This window comes from Dasypus novemcinctus, chromosome 22 (genome assembly GCF_030445035.2).
Source record: "Dasypus novemcinctus isolate mDasNov1 chromosome 22, mDasNov1.1.hap2, whole genome shotgun sequence".
Taxonomy (NCBI): domain Eukaryota; kingdom Metazoa; phylum Chordata; class Mammalia; order Cingulata; family Dasypodidae; genus Dasypus; species Dasypus novemcinctus.
The window spans coordinates 47,903,440-47,914,235 of NC_080694.1; the positions used below are offsets into that span (position 1 = coordinate 47,903,440).

The 10,796-nt window shown below is 65.9% G+C and overlaps 1 protein-coding gene across 5 annotated transcripts in view; it reads left to right on the forward strand.

The window, feature by feature from the left end:
* Nucleotides 1-10,796, forward strand: part of JARID2 (jumonji and AT-rich interaction domain containing 2) — a 236,814-nt gene that overhangs the window by 222,259 nt on the left and 3,759 nt on the right. For all 5 annotated transcript variants that reach the window (XM_058285252.2, XM_071210978.1, XM_058285251.2 and 2 more), the window contains 6 exons: nt 580-694; nt 2,944-3,049; nt 3,901-4,083; nt 4,475-4,605; nt 5,503-5,686; nt 8,408-8,515. In XM_058285252.2, the coding sequence (XP_058141235.1) occupies nt 580-694; nt 2,944-3,049; nt 3,901-4,083; nt 4,475-4,605; nt 5,503-5,686; nt 8,408-8,515 (827 nt within the window). The remainder of the gene's footprint in view (nt 1-579; nt 695-2,943; nt 3,050-3,900; nt 4,084-4,474; nt 4,606-5,502; nt 5,687-8,407; nt 8,516-10,796) is intronic.

The following is a 10,796-nucleotide window of genomic DNA, read 5'->3' on the forward strand; positions in this document are numbered from 1 at the left end:
GTGTGGCTTTTGCAAGAGGGAAGGGCGTGTCCACAGCCTTGATGACGTCTGGGAAAGCCAGGCCCTGGCATCCAGATGCTCCGTGGTGCCCGTGGAGCCTTAGAGCTGAGGCCCTGGCTCCCTTCAGGCTGAGACGAGACGTTCTCAGGCTCGTCGGGGGTCTCAGGTGACCCAGGAAAGCCAGGTGTGCCGGAGGCAGAGGTCACGGCAGGGGTGCCCAGGGCAGGCGGCCGGAGCCAGCGCTGGGACGCGTTTCTGAACCCACGCCGGGGACCCGGTATCACCTCTGCCTCTCCCAGGGGTGTGGTGCTTTCTTCCTGCCGCCTCTTTCCCAGCACTGCGTTCCACGGGTGCAGCCGTGGGCACCAGGGCATCGTGCCGCTTGTTCAGGCGGTGCCCGCTTGCCGCCACCCCTGAGCCAGGGCTGCGTTCTCGGTGCAATTTCTGAAGAGCAAGCGGGAAATGGAAAGTTCCTTCTCGCCCTGAGTTTTGTTTTTGTCTTCCGTTGCTTTCTCTTCTTGTTTGGGGGGAGGCAGCGCCGCGATCCTTTATGAAAGTGACGGCCCCTTTGTCTTGCAGGAGTGACTATTCCCTGGCTAAACATTGGCATGGTCTTTTCTACCTCATGCTGGTCTCGAGACCAAAACCACCTTCCGTATATCGACTATTTACACACTGGTGCTGACTGCATTTGGTGAGTGCCCACGTGCCCGCACGGCGTCCTCCAGGGCGCGGGTCCCTGGGCCAGGGTGGGGGGGTGCGGGGCAGACATTCGCCTTCTGGGGGAGCCCCGGCCCTTGCCTCTTCCTTGACCTGGCGGTGAAGGCGCTTGAGCGCTTGGGACTTGCTCCCTGCAGCGCTTCCTCAGAGCCCGGGATTTCCTCCCGTCTGGATTGTGTTTGAAGTGGAAGAGACTAGTTTAACGTGCTCTGGTGATCAGCAAGGATGTTCCTTTTGTGATTTACCTGCTTCTCCCCTTGTGTTGTTACTGCTGGATATTCTGATTTCCAATCAGGGATAAGAAATAGTAGTCGCTTTACCACAGAGAGTTGGTGCCCGTATGGCCAGCCCAGCTGTGCGGCCTCAGGGCGGCAGTTACTTCCAAAGCCCTCGAGCTGGCGTCTCCAAGTCCACTGTGCCCCCGGCACCCATCTTCGCTGGGAGGTCTCATCGTCCTGAGCGAGTTGGCGTGTTGCACGCTAAGCGTCTGCCCCAGCGCCCCGCCGTCAGCCCCACACGTCCCGGGCAGTGCGTCAGGCTCTGCCCCTCTGTCTGCGGTGGCAGGAGGAAGGGGCTGCACAGGGTCAGCTGTCTCGTAGTGTCCGGCTTCACGTGGGTCCCCCGGGACTGTTTCCTGTCCTAGTGGGCACTGAGGCGTTCTTCATGAGAGCCAGGCCTCTGAACTCACGTTGCTCTCCGAGGAGCCCGTGTCCCTGGCAGTCTCTCGCTGAGGACTTGCCCGGCTTTCAGGCCAAGCTGTAGTGGGTGGTCATGCTGGAGACGGCCCCGTAGGAAGCTGCGCGGGGAGCCTGTCCTGAGGACTCTGTCCCGAGCACCCTGCCTCAGTGGTGCGGGGAAGAGGTGGGCGGCCAGAGCCCGGAGGATGGATCCCCCTGGAGGCCTCCGCTCCTCTGAGGCTGCTTTGCCTGTGGGAAATCAGTGGGGCCCAGTGGCGGCCCCCGGGGCCCGTGGCCTGAGGCCAGATGCTCGAGCCTTGGCTGCGTCCCCTGAAAAAGTGGCTGTGAGGTGACACGTGCCCGGTGAGAGCAGGTGCCCGGGTCGCTTCTCCTGAAATGAGATCCTGGGGCCTGAGTAAGCCCTGGAACCTCACTGTGGGGAGCACAGGGTAGGGGGGGCAGTGGCAGGACGAGAGGGCTTTACGGTGTGGGGTTTTTCTTAAAACCTGATTTAGGTCAGGCACGTTGGGTTTAATCATGAGCGAGTGACGGAGAACATTGGCGTTGAAGTAGCACGGGCAGTGGAGGGGCTTCAGTGGGGGCCTGCCGCCCTTCACTCGGAACCAGAGTTGGCCCCACACAGCTGGCCCTTGCTTGGCTCTCGGGGGTCAGTGGCTTCTCTGCCCTGGCAGCCTCCCCGGGGGTGTCCCGCAGGCCCCCTCCCATGTCCTCGGGGACCGGCCAGCTCAGCCCCAGCCCTGGAGAGCTGGGGGGGAGGGGCAGAGGAAGGAGACGCCAGCAGGAAGCTGCACCCCCGATGGAGCGGGGCCACAGGTGCCACCGCCATGCAGGCGCTCACCTCCCTGCAGGCGCCCGCAGCCGCCCAGCAGGGTCCGTGCCCAGGGCTGCTGTGCGCCTCAGAGCCCCCACGCCAGCCTCCGCCTCCCCAGGCCTCCCCCACCCTCTGCAGGCCTGTCCGTTTGGCGCCTCTGCGGCCCTGCCCATGCGCGGCTGCGGGTTTTCTGGTTCTTGCTCCCGCCACCCCTCACCCGCGGGGGCAGGGGTCTGTGGGGCCCACAGTGGGCCTCCGCGCACCCCCTCCCGGCGTCTAGGCCCTGCTGAGGTCGCTCTCCCGCGGCACCCGGTCCTGGACCCTCTGCCCCGCTGTCAGTACCTGCGCCGGCGTCGTACAATTCCAGCGCAGAGACTGAGCTCGGCCCGGCCCTCCCAGAGGCTCATGGGCCCGCAGTGGCCTGCCTCTGGCTGCCGGTCCCCAGCACCTGGCTGTTGGGAGGGCTTTCTGGCTGGCTGCGGGCTGGATTCATAAAAGATGAGCGTGCCAGTCAGGGGGCTGCGGTTTGGCCGAGTCCTGTGTGGAAGCCCGCCGGGGCCCCGGGGACGGTGCTGGCGAGCGAGGGGTCGCGCAGGCTGTGGTACTGCCGCCCTGGGCCGCGGCCTCCCTCCGCCTCCCCCACGCTCAGGAGGGGCTCGGCCCTTGGGCCTGTGCCCGTTGTCACGCCCCCGCCCGCCCGTCTCCCCACCCCAGGTATTGCATTCCTGCTGAGGAGGAGAGCAAGCTGGAGGACGTGGTGCACACCCTGCTGCAGGCCAACGGCACCCCGGGGCTGGAGATGCTCGAGAGCAACGTCATGGTGCGTCTGCCGGGCGCGGGTGCAGCGGGGTGCGGGAGCAGGCGTGGGCGCGGCGGGGTGCGGGGCGAAGTTCACGAGGCCACCCTCTGCGTGGCCCTGCCTTCCAAAAGGGCAAGACGACAAAGCAGAGTAGATGCTGAGGGGTCCGAACGCAAATGCCCCCTCGTGTGGAAGCCAGGCTCGCGAAGGGTTGCCGTCACGAGCGGCCTTCAGCCTCCCCTTTGCAAGTCAGGCTCGTGCAGGGAGCCCGGGTCTGGCCGCCGGCTGGCTTCTTGGTGCCCGGCCCTGGCAGCGGGGCCCCCATGACCTGGAACTGGGTATAAAGCTTCCTCGCCTGTGTTCAGAAAGTCTCGGGGATGTTGGCACTGGAGTGGTTTGACCTTAAGCGGTGCTCTGACCAGTTAGCTCGATGTGCCTTGGCCTCTGGTGACCCCTGCCAGGTCCCCCTGTTCCACCTGTGACCCAGCCCAGCCGGGCAACAGCGGCCCCCTGGGAGCTGCCCAGGACCCCTGCTGGAGCCCCGGCAGGCAGCGGCGCCCCGGGGCTTGCCGTGTGTTCCCAGCCCCTGGCAGTGACCCTGAGGACAGGCTTCCAGTGGTGGCCCGTTCACCTCCGCCCTCCTGGGTGCCACCTGGGGACTGCTCCGCCACTGGCGCCTCTTGTCCCCCGGGGCCAGCGTCACTTAGACCTTCCTTTTGGTGTGTTTGGAATTAGTGTTTTTATTTCCTAAAGGAGAAGCAGGAGACCCTGCCACATAAGCCGTCTTCTCGTGAGCAGGCCTGTTCCTGCAGGAGGAGGGGCACCGCGCTCCTGGGGACAGCGTGCGTCCCTGACCGCTGTCCTCTCCCCAGATCTCCCCGGAGGTGCTGTGCAGGGAGGGCGTCAAGGTGCACAGGACGGTGCAGCAGAGCGGCCAGTTCGTCGTCTGCTTCCCAGGCTCCTTTGTGTCCAAGGTGTGCTGTGGCTACAGCGTGTCTGAAACCGTGCACTTTGCCACCACCCAGTGGACAAGCATGGGCTTCGAGACGGCCAAGGTAAGGGGCTCCGCGCACTGCACCCGTGCGTGCCCGCGGGAGCATGTCACCTCCAGCTGCGCAGGGCAGCTCGGAGGGTCCCCGGGAAGGGAAGGTTGCTGGGGCTTGGTCAGTTGTGAAAGCTTCCGGGCCTCATGGGAAGCCGCGCGCTGGAGAGACTGTGCAGTAAACGGCCGGGCGTTTCGACGCTCGGGGAGTTGTGGCGCCCGCTCTTGCCGCTGGCCGTGTGACTCTGGCTTGCCCACAGTCGGGCCTTTTCCACAGGCAAGCATGGTGTTAATTTTCGGTTGTTTTATGGCCAGACTGAGTTAAAGCCTTGCACATTCACATAGCGCCCGCTCTGAAGGCCGAGCTCTGTGGCCCTCGGGTAAGGGACCCCGTGCTCTTCCAGGAGATGAAGCGTCGCCACATAGCCAAGCCGTTCTCCATGGAGAAGCTGCTCTACCAGATAGCACAAGCCGAGGCCAAGAAGGAGAATGGCCCCACTCTCAGCACCATATCCGCCCTTCTGGACGAGCTCAGGTAACCCCAGGTCTGGGCTGGGGCCCCCCCAGCGCCAAGGCCAGGGAACCGGGCTCCGCAGGGCAGGTGGGGGGCCGCTCCGGGGCCAGAGTGAGCAGGGCTGGGCGCCCGCGGCCCCCGCAGGGAGGGCTGGGCTCCCTTCGGTGTCTCCCCGTCGCCCTCGTGCTTGGTGTGTGCTGAGGCCAGGTGGGCGGCGCTCCCCCTCTGGGGGCCAAGCCGAAGGCAGGTTCTTCCCCCCCGGCTCCCGGGCCCAGGGACCGTGCCAGTCCATGTGTCCCGCGCAGGGTGACCCAGGGCGCCCTGTCACCCATGTCCCAGCAGCACGCCTGGCCCTGCATGGGACCGGCCCAGCTTTGCAGGGCTCAGAGGAGATGACGGCTGACGCGGCGGGACAGAGCTGAGGGCCGCGCAGCCGCTCTGCTTGCCTTCCCGGGTAGCCCTCTTGTGTGTTCCCTGCCGTGTGGCCTCGTCACCTCTCCCTCCTCAGGAGGGAAGCGTGGCTGGCCGGTGCATGGATTTCCACTGGTGGTGGTCGAACCTTTGATGCTGCAGCTGACAAATAGTTCAGCTCGCTTCTTGGCCGGAAGTGGGAGGAAAACCCCTCCCGCAGCTCTCCTAACTGGTTAACCCCCCCGTGTTAGGTGTGGGGGGAGCCTGCACCACAGGGGCCCTGGACGGAAGCCGGCGTCTGCCTGACTTGTGACTAAGGACTTGTGTCTCCAGTGGGACCTGCGCAGGGCCCCTGGGCGTGTGTGCGGGGCTTGCCCCGTCCCCGACAGGGCCACTTGGGTGGGGGGCATCGGCATGCAGGGCCCCGCCGCGCCTCTCGTCGTGAGGGCGCCAGAGCCGCTGTGCTCAGCTGCCCGACGACCCGCGGCCTCTCCCGTTTCTGGACAGGGACACGGAGCTGCGGCAGCGGCGGCAGCTGTTCGAGGCCGGCCTCCACTCCTCGGCCCGCTACGGCAGCCATGACCCCAGCTGCGCGGTGGCGGATGGGAAGAAAAAGCCTCGAAAGTGGCTCCAGTTGGAGACCTCGGAGCGGAGGTGTCAGATCTGCCAGCACTTGTGCTACCTGTCCATGGTGAGAGCCCGGACGCCCGGCCCTCCTGGGGCACGTCGCCCCGGCGCGGAGCATGAGATGGGGTCCCATTGCTGCCCGGCGCTCGGCCCCGGGCACGTTTCCTCACCTGGAAACCTGCCCTCAGTGCCCACGTCGCAGTTGATGTGATCGGACTGGCGGGAACCCCTGAGGGGCGCCTGAGCCCGGAGCGGGCTTGCCAACGTGCGCCTCCACGTTGGGGATCGGGCCCCCACCCTGCCCCTGCCCCTCTCCTCCCCTGCGCCTGCACAGCACGGCCTGTGCTCCTCACGCCCTCCGCTCGAGCTCCTGCCCCTTCTCCACACTTGCCCCGCCCCTGCCGAGGTGTGGGCCTGGCGCCTTCTCCCGCGCTTTAGTGTCCACCCAGCTGCATAAGCCCTGCGGGGTGCGTCCCCAGCTAAAGCTCACTCTCCTCGTCTTCGCCCGCCTCTGGTCAGAGCTGCCGGGGGCTTTCCAGGCATTGCCCCTTGGCCTGGGGCGAGCCCATTCCTGTGCTCCCTGAGCCCACCCTGCTCCCTTCCTCGCCCTTGCCTGCGCGGGTCCTCCCTGCTTCCATAGCTCCCATCCCGGGGAGGGGCTGTGCACTCACTCCCCCGCCGCGTCCTCGCGCCTGCCTGTCCTGCCAAGACGTGTGGAAGCTCCTGGGCTGCTCCTTGGGGCTCAGGTGTGTGTGCCGTGTGACTTGCTCCTGCCTCGGCTGTTGTCATCCAGGCTGGGCTGGCAGGGGTGACAAGGCATTTGTGGAGTGCAGGTCTGGGCAGGACCGTCCTCGGCTCTGTGTCTCCCGGCCCCCAGCCCCCCTCGGCCGGGCGCTCCCACCGCCTAGTTCTGCCAGGCCCGCCCGCTGCCCCCCTTTGTCACAGCCAGAGAGAGAGGACTTTGGCTGGGAGGAGCCTGCCCGCCCCACGCCCCCCTGCACGCCTGCCTCACACCTCGCCGTGTGGTCCCTGCCTGGCCTCCCCGGGCCCCGGGCTGGCGAGGCTGTCCAGTCCTGCCCGCAGAGGAGAGGCTGGTGCAGGCGTTGCCAGTTGAGCCATAGGCTCTTTGTGGAAAGCTTGAATGGTCAGGAAAATACAAAAAGGAGGCAGAATCCCGTATCCAGTTGTGTAAACGGTACCGAGAACCACAGTGCATTATGTCCCCGGATGTTAAAAACGCCCAGTGAACAGTGCTCAGAAAGCCCGAGTGTCCACTCCTGCCACTGAGGGCTCCTGCTTTACCTGCCGTTCCTCCTGTGAGTGGTGCCGTGGTGAGCAGATGCCGTTCCGGTGGATTCTGGTAATGGCCAGGTGTGGATTCATTTGCCAGCGGCCCCTTAGAGGTCACGTCCCCCGAGGATGCAGCGTTGAGCAGGCGTTTCTAATCCACGCAGGGTGTCATATTAGAATGTATTCTTATCTGGTGCATGGGATTCGGAGCTTTACTCACTTTTGTAGCTTTCTTTCCTAGAGTACTTAAGTCTGTGTGTTTTTGTTCCCATGTGTTTCATGTTCTGTTTTGTTTTGTGCTTTGAAAGACAGTGTGTTCAGTCAGGCGGTGGGCTGTCTAGCTGTCCTCGGTCAGGGGCTGCACTCGGACAGGTGGTGTGTTCTGTCAGGCCGCATCCCTGTGTTCTCTCAGGCGGTGTTCTGTCAGTGCTGTGTGTGGTCAGGCGCTGTGTTCTGTCAGGTGTTGTACTGTTAGGCGTTGCGTGCTATCAGGCGCTGTGCGTGGTCAGGCGGTGTGTTTGGTCAGGCCCTGTGTTCTGTCAGGCGCTGTGCGTGGTCAGGCGCTGTGCCTGGACAGTCGCAATCTGTTGTCAGGCAGTATGTTTTGGTCAGGTGTTGTGTTCTGTCAGGCGCTGTGTTCTGTCAGGCGCTGTGCCTGGTCAGGCATTGTGCGCGGTCAGTCAGCGTCCCAGCCCTTCCAGCTGGCCATGCTGTTTGCTTGTGGACACGGAAGATTGGAAGTCTTGTCCTGCTTTCCCCCGGCTCCTTCCTGGGAGTTGTCTCTCGTGTGTGACGACGGTGTTTCCAGCTGTCTGGTGGTGGTGAACAGTTGCGGTAGGTGACGTGGGCTTGAGGGCGAGGCCTCCTGCCCGGGGCCCGCACTCCCCCGTCTCGGGAAGGCCAGGCCTGGCCTGTCCACCGCTCGTGCGGCCTCCGTGGGCTTGCGGCCCGTCTCAGGCTGAGTGTCTGTTGGTGCTAGTTTTGGGGAGGGCTGGGTGTCCCCCAGGGGTGAGCTGGGGACCCTGGTAGAGCCGGGTTGACGACGGGAGCCCAGTGCTGTGCTGAGGGGCCGGGTCCCGTGAGGCCGCTTCCCGCTGCTGCCCTGCCGCGGCCCCCATCACGCCCAGCGCTGGTTGTTCTCGGGACCCAGCTGGGCTCCTCGCGTCTCCACCTGCCTACGGGGGACTAGAATCCTCCCAGGAAGTTCCTCAGGAACCTGGAGGGCCCAGAGGCTCCCTGGGTTCGGCTCACAGATGGGTAGTTGCCGTTACTCCCCTAGTTGAAGATCCTGATTCTAGTTGGTGTGTTTAGTTTCAAGTGTGTTTATTTTGCACCGGGGAAGCCTCTTACTGGGGCCATGACTGTCTCGGCCGTCCTCCGGCGTCCCCTGGCATCCCCCGGCGTCTCCCCCGCGACCCCCGGCGTCCCCCGCGCCCCCCGGCGTCCCCTCCTTCTGGCCTCCCAGCGGCCGGACGTGACGGCGCTCCCCCCGCAGGTCGTGCAGGAGAACGAGAACGTGGTCTTCTGCCTGGAGTGCGCCCTGCGCCACGTGGAGAAGCAGAAGTCCTGCCGCGGGCTGAAGCTGATGTACCGCTACGACGAGGTCAGTGCGCCCCCGGGCCCCGCGAGGCTGCTCGCGCCGCGGCCGCAGGCACCATCCCGCCTGACGGGAGGCGGCTCCCGCCCCAGCCCGAGGGCAGCGGCAGGCTCAGCTTGGGGGCCCCGGGTGCCGGGCCGCCCTGTGCTAACCCTGGAGCTGAGGAGCAGTGCGGTTTTGTTTTCACTCTAAAAACCTGGTTTCATTCTGTTTTCCTGCGCTCAGCGTCAGGCTAGCCTCGTAGCCGTTCTCCTGTCCCGTAGGGTGCGGAAGCCACTCGGCCGTCCCCTGGCTTCTGGGGCAAGAGCTGGAGCTTGGCTGGCGGGTGTCTTCTCCCTGGGGCGGAGGGGCCGCTGGGCGGGGCTTCCCCCCGTTTCCAGCCACTTGGCCCTGTGCAGCAGAGGCTCCCCGCAGCCCCGGGGCCGGAGCTTCTGTGGGGCGCGGGTGCGGGCGCAGGGCCCGGGCCGGCTCGGCTCTGCACCTGCCTCGGGCCTCCTGGCCGTCTGAGCACGTGACCCCATCGCCAGGGCTGGTGCCCACGTCTGGTCCTGGGAAGCGAGCCTTGGGCGAAACGATGGGCTTGCGCTGTCCCGTCCCTGCTTGGCACCTGCCCCTTCCCCTCCCCCGGGGGCCCCTCTGAGCCCGAACCCCGTGGCCCCTTGCGCTTTCTCTCCTGGCGTCCCCCGAGGGGGCTCTGGCCGCACCCTCACAGCTGCTCCTTCGCGGCTGCCCTGGGAAGAGGCCGAGGGCGGGGGCGCCTTTGGCTGAGGGGCCTGGGGCTCCCCGAGGTCGGTCGCCCGTGCCGGGGCCCTTCCCGCAGCCACGCCGGCCGCATCTGGACGTGGTGCGGCAGGCTGTTGCGGGTGTGGAAAGCTGGCCTGTGCGCTGCAGAGCACCTGCACCCGCGAGACCCACTCGCAGCCCCCGGTTGTGAAAATCAAAAATGTCCGCAGGTGCTGCCCGTGTCCTGTGGGAGCTGCGGCCACGGTGGCCTGGTGCTGCCACCACACCCGCCCACCCTGGCGCCTCCCAGCTCGGCCTCCCGCACGGCGGCCCTGCGCTTGGCCTTCTGGGGCCAGTCTAGACGGTGGTTCCTCAGCGACCGGCTCCTGGGCGTGGGGGCCTGTGCACGCCCAGCAGGGAGACCCAAGCCACAGGGGCAGGCGACGGCCCTCCCTGCTGGGGTGCTGCCGCAGCATCTCTAGGAGCCCCGCGCCGGGCCATGCGGGCTGCTCTCGGGGCCCCGGGGAACCGCGCGGCACAGCGTGGCGCTTTCTGCCTGTGGCCCCTGGAGTCTGATGTAAAGAAATGGACGCGTCCCTTCCCTGCCGCGGCCGGGAGTGGGTGCGGTGTTGGGGCTCGGGAGCGTGTGCTCTGAAGCCACGTGGTGGTGAGGGGGACCAGCCCCTGGTGAGTGCTTCAGATGTACCTTCCAGTGCCGCGGCACACCTGGCCGCGGTAGCAGGACGTGGCCGCCTCCGGGCCAGCACACAGCTGGCCTGCCCTCCTTTTGTGGGACATGCCCGCTCTCGGCCCCCATGAGCCCTGCGAGCGGCGGCTCAGCACCTCCTCTGCAGACGGCTGCCACCCAGCCCCACCCGCCTCTGTGCCCACGTTCGGGACCCCAGCAGGGCCAGGCTCTTGGCGCTCGCCTGCCTTTCCCAGGACCCCAGCGCGTCGCAGCAGGGGAGGCCGAGCTGCAGCTGTGGGAGCCGCCCCCACCTGGGCTGTGCACTCCACGCACCTGGGCTGTGCACTCCGCGCACCTGGGCTGTGCACTCCACGCACCTGGGCTGGCTCTCCACCTACACTCGGGGCCCTCAGTGAAACGTGCAGCTCTGCTCTTTCTCCCACATTCTCTGTCCAATCAGCAAATCCTGCTGCCTCTATCTTTCAAAAAAATTACAGTCCCAACATGTTCTGCCCCCCTCTGCTTCCACTGTCACCCATCAGCCACCGTGTCATCGCCATGGTTTTCTCTTCCAGTCCTTTCTTGATGTTCTCTCCTCACACCGGTGTCACTCCAGGTACCTCGAGACAGATCCGAGCCCCCTTGCTGCCTGTCTCTGCCTGTCTCTGCTCTTGCTCAGACCCCCGTCCTGGCATTCCAGCACGGGCGCCCTGGCCTCTGTTCTAGAACATTTCTCCTAACTGCTCCCCCAGCTGCCTTTGTCTCAGCGGCAGCCTGTTTCCTGACACATGGCCCTGCTGGTCAGGGCGCCCACCTGCAGCCCCCCAGGGATGCACTAGGCAAAGCCTCCTGCACCCCCAGACGGCATCTTGTGTA